This window comes from Plecotus auritus, assembly GCF_963455305.1.
Source record: "Plecotus auritus genome assembly, chromosome: 12".
NCBI classification, from domain to species: domain Eukaryota; kingdom Metazoa; phylum Chordata; class Mammalia; order Chiroptera; family Vespertilionidae; genus Plecotus; species Plecotus auritus.
In genome coordinates this window covers 28,120,254-28,139,267 of record NC_137778.1, presented here as the reverse complement: position 1 = coordinate 28,139,267, position 19,014 = coordinate 28,120,254, and the positions used below count along the sequence as shown (strand labels likewise).

The 19,014-nt window shown below is 51.4% G+C and overlaps 1 protein-coding gene across 1 annotated transcript; it reads right to left on the bottom strand.

The window, feature by feature from the left end:
* Positions 1-2,320: 2,320 nt before the first annotated feature.
* LOC308237136 (ETS translocation variant 3-like protein) lies at positions 2,321-8,600 on the bottom strand (the record flags this gene model as incomplete). Its single annotated transcript, XM_080647649.1, has 5 exons — positions 2,321-2,799; positions 7,057-7,177; positions 7,824-7,992; positions 8,227-8,464; positions 8,540-8,600. 5 exons carry the CDS (start codon positions 8,598-8,600, stop codon positions 2,321-2,323), a joined length of 1,068 nt encoding a protein of 355 aa, XP_080503775.1.
* Positions 8,601-19,014: the final 10,414 nt, after the last annotated feature.

Genomic DNA, 19,014 nt, shown 5'->3' with positions numbered 1-19,014 from the left:
TCTCTACAGCCCCTGAGGTTGTTATTGGTGGAAGTGGAGTTCTTGGGGTGCTGAAAGGAAAATAATTTCCTGAGGCTCCTATGGGAGGGTGGGGTTTCATGGAAAGCTTTATTGATGATGTAAAATCAAGAGGGTTTCCCTCCGAGGTCCCGTCTCCATCCATCTTGCCACGAAAGAAATCCAATCTTGTCTTCAGCAGGGCTAGAAGTAAGGCCATTGCCCAGAACTTCTTTTTCGTATTCAAGTCCAGTCCAGTCCAGCATCTGGCTAGCTTAGCTTGTGTTCCCAGCTGCAGTCCATTGTGTGTGGGGTCTGCCTGGCCATGGGCCATGCAGCTGCTTAAGGCCACATGGTGGGTGAGTGCGGGTCATGTAGCAAGAGAGAAAAGGGAGCGGGAACCCTGGGGATTTTACCCTTCCATGATTTTGTACGTTTGCAGTGGCTCTACCCTCCTCACGGATGACCTTTTTTCCAGGCTAGACTGACAGACAAGCACCTTCCCTACATCACCCCAACTTCATGGTGCACGCGCCCATCTCCCCCTTTGTTCAATCCCTTCCTCCAGTGGCTTCCTGGGGAGCGTGAAGCTGTAGCTTCCATCATAATTAGCTAGTTATTAATATTAATAATAGGAAGAGAGCAATGGGGAAGCCAGGCATTATAAGCATGGTCATCTTGGCAGCTTCACCAGGAAGCTACAGCCTATATCTAGCTTGGAAACCCAGGGTTTGGGTTCCTTGCTGTTCTCAATCTTCCTGTGGGGCGAGGCCTAACCCTGTCCTACTCGGGGTTTCTGCTTCCCATTCCATCCCTGACAGTGACACACCTGCCACGAGGAAGGACTGAGAGATAATAGAAGGCAGAATGTACAGGGATCCCAGAGACAGGGAAGCACCTTACTCTTTGAGTGAGGGGGAAAAGATGGACAAAAAGATCCTCTGTACCTCCTTGGTCTCTGTTCCTCATAATAGGAAGTAAGTGGAGACAAATCCTGAACCTGCTATTGACAAGCCTGGAGATAGGAGAGCAATACGCTTCAATCACCTTGGCATTTCCTTGGTTAAGCAGAAAACCCTAATGTGTCTCCCCTTCCCCAGCCATCCAATGCTTCACACCCCCCCTCCCCCCGCCCTCATCACTCTTAGGACCTGGGGCTCAGAGCAGGAGGGACCCCTGCCAACACCCTCCTTCACTCCAGCCCCTTAGAGCTCTGCTTAGAGACCCACAGCAGGGATCAGGGTCATTCTGTAAAGAAGCCCTGCTGTGCTGTTGTTCTTTCCTTGAGGCTGGTTGTCTGCATGGCCAGAGTGACTGCTTCAGCCTTTCTCTCTGGGACTTGACGGCAGCAGGAGGGAGGAGACGGGTTGGCTTCATTTCCACTTCTGCTCCATGACTGAGGCCCCATCCCAAGCCCCCTCACTCTTCCCATCAGGAATCTTGGGTGCTGTTTAGATCCACACCACATCAAGGGGCAGCAGAAAAGTCAGCCAAGGGGCCAGTTTGCCAAGGGCATTTTATTCATGGTCTGCAGTAGAGTGTTACAGAGTCCCTCCCTACCCCACTTGCGTGGGTCTTGGGGAAATGGAGCTAGAAGGATGGGCCTGCATGCACATCCCAAGGTCACAGAAATCAGAGGGATGGAAAACAAGGATGTGGAGGGGCAGCAGGGAGACTGTGTAAGGGACATGGGCCCCAGAGAAGAAAGGAGTTACCCTGATATTCAGGGAACAAATCAATTCCTGATCCCCTTCCCAAGCTAGACCTTTGATTTCCCCCTCATGTGGGTAGGTATGGGGTGCTTCAAATGATGGAAACCTTCTTCTCATCTCCCTCAAAGAAAGTTGATATTTAGAATGTCTCCTTAGGCCCAGCCGGCATGGCTCAGTGGTCGAGCATTGACCTATGAACCAGGAGGTCATGGTTTGATTCCCGGTCGGGGCACATGCCAGGGTTATGGGCTCAGTCCCCAGTGTGGGACATGCAGGAGGCAACCAATCAATGATTCTCTCTCATTGTTGATGTTTCTGTCTCTCTCTCCCTCTTCCTTCCTCTCTGAAGTTAAAAAAAGAAAGAAAAAGAAATGTCTCCTTAATCTGATTAGCAATTTAGTGGGATTGGAGGGGGCACCCTGCCTCAGTTTGTCCCAGCTCCATATATGCTCCTTCTCTGCAATGCTCCCCACCTCCTCGGATCCAACTCCATCCATTCAAATCTTCCCACAAATTAAACTTATTTCCACCCAGGGAGGTGCAAAGCCATAAGGGAGGTGGGCAAGAGGAGAGATGGAGTTTGGGGGCCCACTTCACATCTTCCTCCTCAGTTAAGGAGGATCCAAGGACCACACTGCTTCAAAATTCTCCAAATTAGGGGACCTAAGACTTTCCTCCCCAGTTTTGGGTCTTTGCATCTCTGCAAAGAAGCCCTCCCAGGGATCTGGGTACCCTTTTTCCCCCATCAGGGGGTGGGGCTTTACTTCCAGCCCCTCTGGCCTAAGGAACGAAAGTCTGAGCCTCTCACCAGCCCCCTGGCCCAGCCCAGCCAACAGTGGAAGCCCTGGAAAATGCCAGGTCGCTGGGGGGCACATGGGCCCTGGGAGCAGGGTGTCTGTCGTGGAGGACCCTGGAAACTGCTGCTCTGGGAGAAGAGGGGGCAAGAAGGACCCTGAGAGGCGGGTCCAGTCAGAGGGGAGAGAGTGGGGGAGGGGAGGTGTGAAGGAGGCAAAACTGGGCAGCTCTTCTGGGAGGTTCCCCAAATGGCAGCAAGGGCTGAGCAGGCAGTGGGTGGAGGCAGAGCCAAGTCCTAGAGAAAGAGAGAACGGGTCAAGAGAGGCCCCCCCTTCTTTTCCCATTTCCCATTTCCTTTTCCTCTTGCTGAAAACTTTCCCCCATCCTGTGTGCCTTCCCTTTTTCTTTGCTTCATGTCTCATTGTAAATGTCACTTCCCTGGGGAAACTTCCTAAGACCGCCCCAGTCTGGGCAAGAGCCCTGGTTGCTCCTCATGCCCCCCAGTACCTCTCCTGCAGGGCCCTCCGCCCCGTTAGCATCAGGCGGCCATTTGTGTGATTATAGCTCTGTGGGGGCAGGAACAGTCTGTTTTATTTTCCTCTGGATCCAGCCCAACCTGGCACATATTAAGGGCTCAATAAAAATGTGTGGAATGAACGAATGAAGATATCCTTTGCCTTATACCCAGCGAATCCATTCTTCACTCTCCCTATAACAGGGGGCTCCGGGTTTAGCTGGGCAAAGAACTAGCTGCCTGGCCTGATGCTTGTCGTTTAAATTCTCAGGCCTGTTTCTTCATAAAAACTCCTCTCCCGGGTAAGAACAGGTGATGTCATCAGTAAGAAGGGGCCCCCAGAGCCAAGGGCCCAGTGCACATGGCTGAGCCCCGTCTTCCACTTTTCCATCTGGCTCTGGCCCATAACTCTCCTCCTCCAAGAAGCCTTCCCTCCTCTGGTCCTTCCAAATCTGACCTCTTTCCCCAGAATCCTACACAGAGGCTCCCAGGCTGGGGTCACTGGGGATGGCTATATAGAACTTCACTTCACTTTGTATATTTAAAAAAAAAAAGCACACAACAAAAACCTAACACCAGTTCTACATTTTTCTTAGTAAGGCTGTCATTTAACTAGGAGAGCAAGTATCAACCCAATGTGATCACATTGGTGGGGCTATTGCTGATAAAAGCTGGAAAAACAAATTAGTTATGACAATATAACCCATTTATTTAATATTTCTGAAGCTGGATCTATGTAGGGGAAAACAATAAAAAGTGATATGTCGCCGAAACCGGTTTGGCTCAGTGGATAGAGCGTCGGCCTGCGGACTGAAAGGTCCCAGGTTCGATTCCGGTCAAGGGCATGTACCTTGGTTGCGGGCACATCCCCAGTGGGAGGTGTGCAGGAGGCAGCTGATGGATGTTTCTCTCTCATCGATGTTTCTAGCTCTCTATCCCTCTCCCTTCCTCTCTGTGAAATATCAATAAAATATATTTTTTTAAAAAAAGTGATATGTCACCTGGCCAGCATGGCTCAGTGGTTGAGCGTCCACCTATGAACCAGGAGGTTGCTGGTTCGATTCCTGGTCAGGGCACATACCCTGGTTGCGGGCTTGATCCCCAGGAGGGGATGTACAGGAGGCAACCGATCAATGATTCTCTCTCATCATTGATGTTTCTATCTCTCGCTCTGCCTTCATCTCTGAAATCAATTAAAAAAAAATATTAAAAAAAAAAAAAACTTGATACGTCATTAGGAAAATTGGAGTCCTCTGCCAGAGGACCCTCTCCTGGGCCCCTGTCCTTTCCCAGGGTCCTTACATGAGATGGAGACTGCTGTTTTGCACCAGGAGGGTTGTGTCCCCTGCCCTCTGAGATCAAGGCTGTGTCTCCCCTTGGAGAGCCACAGCAGAATGGGCGTGTGGAGGAGATAGTACTGCTTCTCCCCCACCCCTTCCTAGCACCAATCTTGCACCTTCTGCCTCTGGCTCAATAGTCCTGGCCCCGCTTCTGCCCAGAGCAGCTTCCTCCCTTGGCTCTGAGTGCTCTCACGAAGGTGGAGGTTAGGAGCTGGCACAGCCTTCTGGACTCACCCTCCACAGGTAAGGCAGGGGGCTGCTCCTGGTCTGCTGGTGACCTAAACCTGCTTAGCATCCCTCAGGGCCCTAGCACAGGTGTGTGTGTGTGTGTGTGTGTGTGTGTGTGTGTGTGTGTGTGTGTGTGTGAGAGTGTGTGTGTGTACCTGGGCCAGGGAGGTGCAAAATAGCCCACTGCAAGCCAGGGAACACTTTTTCTCCCTCATAGTTTCCCAAAGAGAGAAGCTCTGTGCCCAAGGCATTCCCAGAGCTGGGAAGAGGTGGCTGGGGTGGAAGAACAGGGAGAGCTGTTCAGGTGCTGTTTAGCTCCAGGCTGCCAGATGAGTCCCAGCAGGCCCTGAGCCGCCCCACGCCCACAACCTCAGCTGCACTCACAGGGGCCCAGAGCCAGGCATCCTGCATTCTCTGAGAGGTGGGACCTCTGGGTCCCCAGCTACACTGGGGGTGGGGCTAAGGCCAAGAATTCTTATTCCAAGAAATTGCCAAGGGATAGAGGGGTGGGTCGTGGGCTTCTGCATAAGAGTCTGTGCTTTGTGATCTTTTCCACAGAAAATCTGATTTTTGTCACTTCCCAGCTTACAGCCCTCTAAGTGCGGGCCTCTGCATACATTTCTACCTTCTCCCCCTCGGATCACTATGTGCTGCCACATTTGCCTTTTCTTGGTTGAGCTTCCTTCTCCACCCCATGGTCCTTCCTTGTGCTGGTCCCATCTTCATCAGCCTAGATTCTCTTCAAAAGCATCCCAATACCAGTCCTATGCCTACCCCAACCCAAAGTCAACATTAACCCAAGCATCTTAGTAAAATGAATATCGCAACCTGCCTTTCCCTCCTAGACCCCCCACAGGATAAAGTCCAACCTCCTTAGCGTGGCTTCAGAGGACCTCTGTGACTGACACCTGTTTGCCTTGCTAGCCTCATCTATCACCTTCCTCCGTGTCCCCACCATCTCATAACTCACTCTCTGCTCATGGCAAGCTACCAGCAGTTCTTCACTCACAGATTTGCAACACTCACTCACAGCTTTTTGCTTTACAAATGCTATTCTGTACCCAGGCATCTTTCTCCACCTGCTTCCCTGGGAGCCCCAACTTCTTCTCTGCATTCCTGTAGCACCTGTGCTTCCCCTAATCTCTGATCTGTCACTGGCTGTACTCTCCCTGCTCCCATCTTTTCTCTCCACTAGTCTTGAGCATCTTTTTAAAAATATATATATTTTTATTGATTTCAGAGAGGAAGGGAGAGGGAGAGAGAGAAACATTAATGGATGAAACAATCACTGATCAGCTGCCTCCTGCACGCCCCCTACTGGGGATCAAGCCCACAACCCGGGCATGTGCCCTTGACTGGAATCGAACGCAGGACCCTTCAGTCCGCAGGCTGACGCTCTATCCACTGAGCCAAACCAGCTAGGGCTCTCAGAGCATCTTGAGGGCCACCTTTCATCTCTGAATCCCCACACCTAATAAGTAGCTAGTGCTCAAGAAATGTTTGTTGAATGAAAAAATGACTTACATTATCCCTTGTCTCTATTAACTGATATTTGGTCTTGTCCAAAATATCCACAGAAACATATGGTCATACCAAAAGGTTCTTGAAATTTGGTCCTGTCAAAAATGTCTACTCTTGCCCTAACTGGTTTGGCTCAGTGGATAGAGCGTCGGCCTGCGGACTAAAGGGTCTCAGGTTCGATTCCTGTCAAGGGCATGTACCTGGGTTGCGGGCACATCCCCAGTAGGGGGCGTGCAGGAGGCAGCTGATCGATGTCTCTCTCTCATCGATGTTTCTAACTTTCTATCCCTCTCTCTTCCTCTCTGTAAAAAATCAATAAAATATATTTTTTTAAAAAAATGTCTACTCTTAGAAAATGCCCTTGGGTTCAAACAGCCCAGAGTGTTTATTTCTTACTTTTGGTCTATAGGTTAATACACAAAAAATACTATCATGTTTTATTGGTCCAATAATAGTGTTGTGGCTGTATGGCAATAATCTTTCTTGCCTTAGTGCCCAGCTGGTCATGGCACATGGGCTTAGGTAGAGCGGTTGGGGCGGACCAAATGTCTCCATGGACATTTAAAAAATATATATATTGTTATTGATTTCAGAGAGGAAGGGAGAGGGAGAGAGAAACATCAATGATGAGAGGATCATAGATTGGCTGCCTCCTGCATGCCCCACATTGGGGATTAAGCCCGCAACCCAGGCATGTGCACTGACCAGGAATCGAACCATCACCTCCTGGTTCATAGGTCGATACTCAACCACTAAGCCAGGGCCGGCTGGGCTCCATGGACATTTGGACAGGACCAAATATCAGGGACCTTTTGGTGTGAGTGTTTTGGACAAGACCAAATGTCCTGCTAGACTTGTCTCATGCTCCCTCACCCATGTGTTCATCCAGAAGGGTACTCCCCTTACCTGGTTAAGATTCCCTGGGCCCTTCCCAGTCCCAAGCACTCACGGTAGATACTGCTGCTGCTCCCCTTCTTATCCTCAGAGGCCTCTGGTGGCCCTCGGAGGGCCCACTGTCCAGCCAGCTGCTCCACCATGGCCCAGTGGGTGAGCAGCATGCTGTGTAGGAGCTGCGGAGCGAGGAGCAGCCGGTGTGGGGGTGGGATGGGCTCTCCCTGGCATACATTTCCCAAGACTTACTGTTTTAACAACCAGTTGTTAAAACAATTAAATGCTCTCATAATGGTTGTTAAATCACCCCTGCCCACATGCCTTGGACCCTTGCCTGAGACCCCCACTCATTCCCTGTGATCCACCCTGAAGGCGTGATGCCTAGCACAGGGATATTTTAGAGTATCTTAGAAGATTTAGAGCAGTGGTCGGCAAACTCCTTAGTCAACAGAGCCAAATATCAACAGTACAACAATTGAAATTTCTTTTGAGAGCCAAATTTTTTAAACTTAAACTATATAGGTAGGTACATTGTTATTAATTTAATTAGGGTACTCCTTCAATCGCACTGTACATGTGCGCCCGTACGTGGTATTTTGTGGAAGAGCCACACTCAAGGGGCCAAAGAGCCGCATGTGGCTCGTGAGCTGCGGTTTGCCGACCTCTGATTTAGAGAGTCAGCCCTGGGCACTCAGGGACTAGGATGCAAGGGAGAAGGACATTGGAAGCTTCTGGGTCCCTGAGGCAGAAAGGAGGGCTGGGGGCCTGCTAGGCAGGAAGATCAGTCTGGTGGAGCCCGGGGCTAGGGGCTGCCTTCATGCTTACCTTACTCTGCATGCCCATGGGCACCAGGGTTGGCCGAAACAAGTTGGGGGCTGGCATTGCCCGTCCCTCCCATAGAGGATAGTTGACTACGATGAGCTTGCTTAAGTTGAACTTATAAGTGAACCTTTTGCCTTTGGTCTTGTGCAGGATCTTCTTATTGTAATAATATCTGGAGATCCCAAGGATGAGAATGGAGAGTTGGCCCAATGGACAGGGAATGTAGTCTGAGACCCAGCCATGTCCCCTCCCCAGGCCAGCAAAGCTAACCCCGAGCTGTTCCTGGATAACCACTCACGATCATTTCCCAAGCCTTGAAGAGGCAGGAATCAGGTGGAGTGCCAGAAACCACAGCCCTTTTCTTTGAACTCTGCCCTGTCTGGTGACTTGGGCTGTTTTCTCTCACCTGAGGGCCCGGCTCAGCTTGTCATAATTCATCTGTGGTTTGCACTTCCTGCGGCCCCAGAGGCGGGCCACCTCGTCTGGATCCTTGATGACGAACTCCCCGTACTCTCCCTGCTGCCAGGCGATGACATGGCGGAACTCTTCCTTCTGCAGCAACTCCAGGATGAAGTGCCACAGCTGGATCTGCCGGGAGCCTGGGGAGGACTCAGCTTTGCAGGCCCAGTGAGGGAAGGCCAAGCCTGGGGCAGAGAGGGAAGTGTGAATGTCTCCAGCGCCACTGCTGGACCGTGGTGGGAGGCCTGGCAGAGGCTCACCTGAGATCCAGGAGTTGCCCGCAATGGTGGGGACGCCCTCTGCCAAGCAGCTGCGGTGCATGTTCCAGTCTGGAACTGTGTCTGGGCTTTGGGGGAAAGAAGAAGGGAAAGGAGAAGGCAGGGGAGAGGGAGGTGAAAGAGGGAGGGAAGTGGGAGGAAAAGAAGGAAGGAGATAAGAGGGAAGAGACGTGGGGAGAAAAGGGAGACTGAGGCAGGGGAGCAGGGTCTGGGGCAGGACGCTCCCCTATGTCCCCCTCCTCCGGGGACCTCCTCACTGGCCAGGAGCTGACCCCAAGACGCCGAGTCACTTATATAGATGGAAAGGAAGGCAAAGGGTCCTATATCCTGACCCTGCTGGAGGATTTAAACAGAGAAGGAGATCTCTTCTCAGGGCTTAACAGGATTGGAGTTTTTCCCAAGATAAGAGCAAATGTAATTAATCATTGGCTCTTTCTAAATCTTGAGTGGGAGGAGATGGCAGATACAGAGATCCCCTACCATCATTGTACTTAGACTAATTTTACATTTGAGAAGAGCAGGATTTGTGTGTGTGTGTTTCACTGATGAGTCTCAAGTGCCTAAGAAAGTATCTGGCACATCATAGGTGTTCAAGAAACGATTGTTGATACCATCAATGAATGGTACTGAATTGACCAATGGTGCCTCTATGTGTTTAACACCTGCTTTTCCCTCAGAGTGTTGTTAGCTCCATGAGGTCAGGAACCCCAGCTGTCTTGTTCCCTGCTGGTTCCCTAGAGCCTATCCTAGCCCAGGGCCTTGCACTCCCAGGGGCTCTTTAAATATTTGTTGAATTAATGAACATGAGCATGGAAGACGGGAATTCATTGATTCCCAATTTGGCATGGTGGGTGGGTGGCGGTCAGATGGGGAGAAGATTGTTGAATGAGCCCCAGTGTAACGCAGGAAAAGGGAGGAGAGAAAATGTCTAAGTCCCAAAGCCTTTGGATGGAACTAAGGCTGGTGCAAAAAGGCTGGCATCCTCTGTCACCAGTGGAAGAGGAAATGATAAGCAAGAGGCGGAGGAGGGATGGGAGAGCTTGCCATGGGGATGGCAGGACTCAGGCCTGCTCCTGGGGGTGGACCTAGAGGGGTTACATGGACGTAAGGACCACTTGTAAACAGGGGATGGGCTTACAAGGTGCTGGGTTCCCATCTCTGATATGTGGGTGTAAGGTGAGCTTCATTCTCTACTAGAACTTACTAGGTGCAAAGGTCTGGAGAGCATGTGAGTGTTTGGCTGGAGTAGCTGCCTCACTCTCCAGTCCAGGCTCAGAGAGGGAAAGCACCTGCCACATGGTGTTCAACTGCTCTCCCCCACTCCTCCTAGTCCACAGCACTTTCTCATTTCTCATTTATTTATTTTTTTGTTATTCCTCACCCAAAGATATTTTTCCATTGATTTTTTTTTTTAGAAAGATTGAAGGGAGGGGGAGAGACAAAGAGGGAGAAATATGGATGTGAGAGAAACACATCGATTGGTTGCCTCCTGTGCACCAACTGGGGCCAGGGATGGAGCCTGCGACAGAGGTATGTGCCCTTTGACCGGAATCAAACCTGGGACCCTTCAGTCCGCTCTATCCACTAAGCCAAACCAACAAGGACTCTTTTCTCATTTTTCAAAGTGATGCTTCAAGTCCTAACCGGTTTGGCTCAGTGGATAGAGTGTCAGCCTGCGGACTCAAGGGTCCCAGGTTCTATTCCGGTCAAGGGCATGTACCTTGGTTGCGGGCACATCCCCGGTAGGGGGTGTGCAGGAGGCAGCTGATTGGTGTTTCTCTCTCATCGATGTTTCTAACTCTCTCTCCCTCTCCCTTCTTCTCTGTAAAAAAATCAATAAAATAGCCCTAACCGGTTTGGCTCAGTGGATGGAGCGTCGGCCTGCAGACTGAAGGGTCCCAGGTTCGATTCCGGTCAAGGGCATGTACCTTGGTTGCGGGCACATCCCCAGTGGGGGGTGTGCAGGAGGCAGCTGATCGATGTTTCTCCCTCATCGATGTTTCTAACTCTCTGTCCCTCTCCCTTCCTCTCTGTAAAATAAATCAATAAAAATATATATTTTTTAAAAAATCAATTAAAAAACACACAAAGTGATGCTTCAAGACTTAAAAAAAAATCTGTAGTAGTGCTATCTAATGTGCATAAGGATCACCTAAGGATCTCTTTAAGTGCAGATTCTGACTCAGTGGAACTTGGTGGAACCTGAGGTTCTGCATTTCTAACAAGCTCCTGGGTGATGCCCTTGCTACTGGTCGATGGACCATACTTTGAGTAACAAGAATACATGGGATACAGCAACAAGGAGCTGTGGGTGTTGGAAAGCCAAGGGATCCCAAGCACCACAGGTGTTAAAACCCTTCCTGCTCTCCCCACCCCCACACCAAGAGGCCATGGGGGTCTCTTTCTGTCCCTTTCCCAGGGAGGCCAACTGAAAGAACGGAAGCTCATGGTGGGAAGGGGGGCAGGTGCTTCTGGGGTCCCCAGTCTGGCCTGAGCAGAGAACATCTCTGGAAATTAGGGCGATGATTAGGACAATCACTCTGAATTTGGGTGAATATGTTTTCCACACACCCCTCTCTCTTTCTAAAATAACAGCTAACATTCTAGAATCCTCTTCTCTCCTTCCTTCCCTCCCCTGAAGCAGATGCCCCCCTCCCCGCCCCCTTCATTTCCTGCCCTGTCCTTTGGGAATCTCCTCTGTCTAACCTCTCCTACCTCACCTTAGAAAAATGGGTTGGGAAGTGGGCATTGAGCGATTCCAGGAAAACTCTTCCTTGGGGGAAGCTGGTAAAGTACCTGTGACTGCCCCAGTGCCTGCTGGATCTGATGGTATGTCCTGGTCTGGAAGGTCTGAGACCTCGGCATCAATTTAGGATCTGGCAAGAAGAGATTGATAACCTGCCTCGAAGCAGATACTCAGCGCCCCTGCACTGTGCTGAGGAACTGTCATGCCCTGAACCTCACACAAAGTATCAGACAGGCTAGAGCTCAGAGGGGCGGAGTAACTTCTCTAAGGTCATACAACTCCAAGTGAAAAAGTGGAAAGCGAGACCTTAAATCAAGATTGATAATCCGCCGTGTAGGTAGCCTACAAACACTCTGTCTTCTGCGCCAAAAGAAAAAAAAAACACAAAACACAAAACACACCAAAATACAGAATCAAAGTGGGTTAAACTTCTGGGTTTCTGAGGAATACCTGAATGCCCGCAGCCCCCTCCCTGGCCTGGTGGTGTCTGAGAGTCCCTCCTGGAATCTTAAATCTCTGAGGAGCTCCCCGGTTCTGGATGTGGAAATACTGACTGCTGGCAAGTCTTGTCAAAGGTCTCCCCTCAAGTCCTTCCTTTTTGAGCTGACCAACCTTAGGTACCCCCAGAGAGGAGCAGATTTTAGTTCTGCCTTCTTGCTCAAGAATTATTCTTGGTGTTTAATCTTAATAACTTGTGCTTCCATTTTAACCCACACTCCTGGTGATGCTCCCAAGGCTGAGGGAGGGAGGGAGTCCCACTCTGTCCCACTCCCCATCTCCCAGCTCCCTCCCTCTTGTGCTGTGAGCTAACTGTGCAAAGCTTGGGGGCGGCTCTACCAGGCTATGCATAGCCCCTGCAGTCCTATGAGGATACGCATTGAGAACTAGAAATCAAGAAGGATCATAACCCAATCTTGAATCATCAGAGTGGCTGCACTTAAGTGCCTTGTGTTTCTCGAAGGGTTATAGCAGTGAGCAATCATTATTGTCATCACCATCATCTGGTTACTAACACAAATGCCTATTACGACACATGTAGGTTTTAGGTCATTATTTATTAGAAGCAAGAGAGATAATGATGATAACCATAGGGAGTATGCCTCAAACTTGAACTTGGAGCCCAAGGAAATGCCAAGAGTAGATTTTACCTTTTTAAGAGTTTAGTTAATATGAATTGGGTCCCTATCATGCACTCAGCATTGGGTTTGACACTTTTTTGGTCATATGCTACTTCCCCAAGTCTTCACAATGACCCTTTGAGGTGGGTATTATTATCTCTGTTTTGCAAGCCTAGGAAATTGAGGCTCCAACGATTAAGAGACTTGCATAAGATCCTTGGGCAAGTGGTGGAGCCGGATGGGAACAGGTCTGTCTGACTCTAGGCTCCCAGCCGTAATCAGTCAATCATGGCAGAAAAGTTGAGGATGAAACTTGGGAGCAGAGAGAGGAGGCTGGCAGGAGGCCATGGGCGCTGAAGGAGGCACTCAGTGTAAACCTAAGAAGTGGACTCTTTGCCAGAAAAATGATCCGTGGAGGACCCAGGACGCCAAAGGACCGTCAGATGGGCAGAGTGGAATACAGAAAGGATGAGAAAGACAGAAACACATGGGTGAGGGGGGCGGGGGTTGAGAGTTCAAGACCAACAACACTGCATCTCTGCAAATTAGAAACTTGCATCAAAAGTCATTTTGTTGTGGGGCCTTCTGAGGGGCTGCAGGATCTGACTGACTGGACACAACCAAGTCTAGTAGTAGAGACTGCTTGATTGATTCAGTGGGAAATCGGGGCTGTTTCTAAACACAAAGGTGGAGGGGAAGAGACAGAGCAAGAGAATCAGCAAGAAAGAGAGTCAGAGAGAATGAAACAGAGACATAGAGTTGTGGAATTGGGACTGTGGGCACAGGTGAGATCCAGGTACACAAAGGGGGGCGGGGAATCAGAAGGGCGGCAGTGTTAATACAGAGATGGTGGCTGGGGTGTGTGGAGGGGGATTCTTAGCACCGAGCAAACTGCCATCCCCAAATCCTGGATCTGATTAGAAGCCTCTGGTCTCTCCCCTTGATCTCAGCCCCACGCGGAGAGTGTTAGTCCTGAGACCTCCCTTAATGCTATTAGCTAAAGCTGCTTAGGAGGAGAGCAAGACGGGCTGGGGCCTGGGGAGGGCAGGTCCAATCACTTTTTCACTCGGGGAATTTGGAGGGAGGTGCAGGGATAGATGTCTTCTCTTCACAGAGACCCCAGGGCGTCTTGTTCCTCCTTCTGCCACAGCACCGCACCCAGAGAGCTCAGGCCTAGGGCAGAACAGACTCCTGATTGATGCTCCGTGCCTGGGAATCTAGCCATCTGAACCCCATGTCCCTCCTGCAGCTCTGCCCTTCCAGCCATCACCCCCCACCTGGGAGAGGCCCCTTCCTCCCTGCCACTCCTCCCCACCCCGGGGTCCAGCCAGCACTCACACCCCCCTCCTTCTTACTCCTCGGCCCTGTGCCCCCTCCCAGGCCCCTTCTCACTCTTCTTTGGTAGCCATCCCGCAGTTACCCTGCCCGCCCCCGCCCCTGCACAGTGCAGACGCCTTCAAGGATAGTCTTTGCAGTCCCCCGGGGCTGTGGGATTTAAAAGGTTTGTGTAACTCAGTGGAGTAGAAATCCAAACCCAGACACCCCCATGGCCCACGCCCAGACCAGTCAGTCACTAAGGGCAGTTGAAAGTCATGGGGAAAGTACACACCACCTCAGGGATCCAGAGGTTAGGGCATGGGAAATGGGGTGTCAGGAGGCCTCTTCCAGCTCCGCACCCACCCCTTTCTCTGGCCCATCCAGGTCTCTGTTTCACTTAGTTTGACCTTTCAGTCTTCAGCTCATTTCCTCTTTCATTACTGTTTCTCTCCTCTTTCCTCTCGGTCTACCTCTTCTTCCTTTTTCCATTTCCCTTTCTTTTCTCCCCCTTGTCCTGTCCATCTTTTTCTGTCTCAGTTTCCATTGGTCTCTCCATTTCTATCTTTACTTCTTGTGTCTACAAATCATGTGCCACTGGCTCTCTCTGTCTTGCTGTCTCGGTCACTGTCTCTCATTGTTTCTCTTGCCTCTTTTTCCAAGGGCCCCTGCCCCCCCCGCAACACTCCCCCCCCCACCCCGCCCCGTCTCTTTTCAATGCTTCAGAGCTGGAAACTGAACCCAGGCCTCCCAGCTTCCTGGCCCTGGCTCTTTCAGCCCACCTCCCTGCTCCCCACTCTTTTCTTCCCAAAGCCCTCCAGCACCTTGCCCCTCCCCCAGTGGCAACCTCAGTTGGTTCTTTTCATCTCATTCCCATCAACTGTGCCCCAGGGGATCCCCCGTCTGGATACCCCCTATCCTTCCCTTTGTCTCTCCAACCCAGAGACAAGAAATCCCCTCCAGCAGGCGCTGAGGTAGTGAGGAGCCAGGCCAGCCAGAGGAAGTGAAAGCTCGCAGCCAAATGCTGAGCTGGAGTGAGCTGGCAGCCAGCATGAGGCTGAGTAACTGGGGACCAGGAATGCAGGAGGCCTGTGGGGCGCACTCACGAGCTGGGGGCCTCTAATGCCTCCACCCCCAACCCTCAGTCCTGCATCCACTTCCAGCCTCCACCTCAACCCCAATCTTAACACAACCCTAACTTCAACTTCCACTAAGCCCCGAGACTCCATCCATGTGGCCTGGCCCCTCTCCCGACTGAGCCTCGCTACCCGCGAGCAGGGCCAGGAAGGGGCTCGAAGGTGGAGTGGCAGGGGCACCACACTCTTCCACAGCCCTTCTCTTATCCATTGGGAAGGGGCTGACGAGAGGAGCGGGACTTCTCTGCCATCAAAGCATCACCTCAGTGCCTCTCCAGCTTCACCCAGCCTGCATCTGTCTCTCCCCGCCTCTCCCCGCCTTGGCTGATCAAGGACAGCCAAGTCTTCTTGGTCCTAGTTCTTTGGGAAGCATTCCAGGAGTCTGAGAAAGGGAGAGAAGGATGGGGCCGAATCCTCTTACGCCATCAGAGGTTTCCATTCAGGTCACGCCAGCCTGCTTCCCATGGGAGCACAACCTTAACTCTTCCCTCTTTGGGATCCTCGGCCCATCCTGTTTCCTCCCCTCCCCATGCTGTGATGCCCACACCCTCAGTGCCACTTCTCTCCCACTTTCCTTCAACCCTGGCCACATGGATGGCCCCCGTGAGCTCACTGAGAGGCAGAGCTCCCTATATGTTCACAACAGATCCCCGAGGCCCCCCCAACCCCATCAATCCCAGGAGTCTGCTCCAGTGAGCTAACACCTGACCCTAGCTGTGCCCCCTCTGGGGGGAAGAGCCTGCTGCCGGCTGGACTTGCTGTCTTTATGCGGTCCCCACCTCTCTTCCTTGACTGCCTAACACCGGGCTCTGCGCTGTCCCACACCTGACCCCCTCAGGGCCTTTAGTGTGGCCCTTGGGTTCTCATCTCCTCCAGTGACTGTCTCCTTACTTCTCCCCTTTCCAATTGCCCCACAACTGGCTCCACGGCTGGGGTGGGGGTGGAGGCAGAGAAGGCCAGTCCCAGCCACAGACCTGCCCCCAGAGTCCCTTACCTCAGTGATTAGTCTGTCTGGTCCGTGCTCTGTCCAGCAGCTCCTTCGCGCTCACTCCTCGCCCAGCAACCCCTGGCTCATCACACACTGAGTTAGGGTTACTTAAAATGAGAGCGGGATCTCCAAGCTCTCAGGGGAGCCGATGTGGTTTTCAGACAACAGAATTAACCCTTCGGGGGCCAGTGGCACTACAGACATTCGCCCCCTCCACCTCTGTGGGGGTGGAGTGGGAGGGAGTCTCTCTCCCTGGGTCCTTTGCATCCAGCGCCTACCTCTGGGGCAGACAGCTCCCAAAACAGCAACCAACCGAGGGACTGGTGAGAGGGCTGCCCCTTCTTCAGTTCTGAGAAAAGGGACACTGGACTGCGGGAAGTCCTTCTAGCAGTCTACCCTTCCCAGTATAAGTTAGCTTTTCTCTCAAGGGACTTTCTGCGGAGACAGAAAGAATCTAGGCCTGGATAAGAGCCCCCTTTGCAACCTCTGGCACTTCACATTACCTCACTCCCAGTTTCTTTCTGAGTCCCAGGCCCCACCTGTGCTCACATACTGCTGCCAAATCTTCACAATTTGTGGCTTTTCCTCTTAGTCTCAAATATTAAAATGATATGAATAGTTTTCCTAATTACCTTTTTCTAAGGATTTTTAAGCACTCGTGTGTTTCTTTCCTTTTAGAGTTCTAGAAAGTGATTTTTTCCTTTTCTTTATTAATATGACTCAAAGTTAGACAGCAAGAAGAACTTCTGAATAAGGCATAAACCAGACAGGAGAAAGTAACTGCATGGTCATCAGATACGCTGCTAAGGACATAGTCAGAACATGATAAGAGATTGAATTCCAAAATACACTGGGGAAGGGGCGAAGGATTTAGGTAATTGACCTCAAGAGAGACTTCTCCGGGGAAACTGGAGGGTGGATGTCAAAGACCAGAGCCTCTGTCTCTAAAGTCCTGGGGACCAAGCAACCCTGGAGCTGGGTGGGTGGGCCTGTGTCCAATCTCCCAATCCCTAGTGGGGAGGGAAAGATTGATAGCTGTCACTGGGGAATCAATATGATTTTCTTTCTTTTTTCCCCCTCCATGACTCTGGGAGGCCAAGCTTCCCTCCCCTCCTGCATCATTACACAACCTCTCCCAGCCCCGAGCTGATCGAGATGGGAATAGAGGGCCATGGAATTAAATTCTGGGGGTTGTTTTCTGGTTAAATCAGCCGAAGCTAACATAATGGAAGTGAGAGAGAAAGGCTGAGTGATGGAAGAGACAGGAGCTGAGGGTTAGGGGGAGGCAGGAGGACGGGGCTCCGAGCCCACTGAGGGCATAGGAACAGGGCTACAAAGGGAGGGATGGCCCAGAATACTGTCCCAGGGAGTTGACTGTTATAACAAGGATGAGGCAAACTTGATGAGGTTAGTGCCAAGATGCAGTATCCGGGTATTTTTCTTAGGTGTCGTTGCTATTTCCTCACCTGGAGAGCTGGTCCTACCCCTTCGTTCACCTTCTCCCCCTCCCATTTCCTCCACTTAAGGACCATTTGCGTTAGGAGCAAGAAGATGCTCCCGGGAGGAAGGACCCCTCCCCTTCCTCTCCATGAAGGTGTCGCAGCAGAATCTGAAGTGGGAGAACTGGGGCCTGGGCCTGGACCTTGGGCCCGGGCTTCACAAGGAACTCTGCCCACCTCCTGCCTGCCCAGCTCTCCTGGGAGAGTAACCTCTGAAAGGCTCTTCTGCTTTCCCACTTTCTGCCGCCATCCCAGCTCCTAGGCAAGTCCCTCATGCCACTAACTTCAAGTCCTTGTGAGAACGAAGCAGCTGCTTCGGAGACAATTAGTGTTTTCACCTTTTCTCTTATGCTGTTCCACACACTGTCCCTACCTTCTTCCTCTCATATTCCTGTAACCTGATCAAAGCCACACCTCTCCCTGCCCTCCCTGCCTCCCTGTCCAAGACACACTGTAGAGAAGGCTGGGCATGAGATTAGGAAGTCAGGTGCTGACATTGGCACAGACATTGGCTTCTGGGTGGCCCACTGGGCCTCCTCTTTCTTCCCCAAGACATAGGCAAATGGCCTGGTGACCTTTGGGGAGGCGGGAGTCCTCTGTCCAAATCCAGCCCCTTTCTTTGCTCTCATGAGCATCTCTAGGTGCACCCCTGCGTCTGGCACAGTGCCTGGATGTGGGGGCTGTTCTACAATGATTGCTGAGTAAACAAACCATAAAGTACCCCAAGCAGCTCTCCACACTCTAGCCAATCCAAATACCTTAACTGCCCAGCCAGTGTGGCTCAGTGCTTGAGCATCGACCTATGAACAAGGAGTTCATGGTTTGATTCCTCGTCAGGGCACATGCCTGGGAAGCTGGCTCGATCCCCAGCAGGGGGCGTGCAGGAGGCAGCCGATCAATGATTCTCTCTCATCATTGATGTTTCTATCTCTTTCTCCCTCTCCCTTCCTCTCTGAAATCAATAAAAAATATATATATTTTTTAAAAACTTCAAATACCCTAACTTGCAACATGCAGCCTCAACACATGTTAAACTGCCTTCAAAACCCCCATCTTCATGTCCAGTAACTGTACCTGGACTGATCAGCCCCAGAAACTCCCTGACAAACTAGTACGTTAATAGAGGCCAAGTGAGCTGGGGTGGAGATCCCATCCCTGTCGGGAAACAGGAGTCCGCAGGAGGCAGCCCTCCCCCTTCTCTGGGTGTCTCTCAGAGTCCACAGGGACAGATGCCTGTTGGGCTGAGGGAGGGCCAGGTGGGGGCTGGGAGGAACCCTCTCAGCTCCCCTGCCAGCCCCCAGGGATTAATGCACAGACCTGGGCATGTTGAGTGCCTTCACAGCAGCAAAGCAAGGCATGCTCTGTTTGAGCCTCAAGTAGAATTTCCTTTCCTAGTTAGGGACTTTTGTCATACAATATTTGAATAATCAGCACGATCTGCTAAATTCTGAGCCTATTGACACTGTCTGACATACTTTGAATGGGTCCTCTCGGGCCTCACTTGAGCCTTTAAAATGCGCGGGACCATCCCTGACTGGTTTGGCTCAGTGGATAGAGCATCGGCCTGCGGACTGAAAGGTCCCAGGTTCGATTCCGGTCAAGGACATGTACCTTGGTTTCGGGCACATCCCCAGTAGGAGGTGTGCAGGAGGCAGC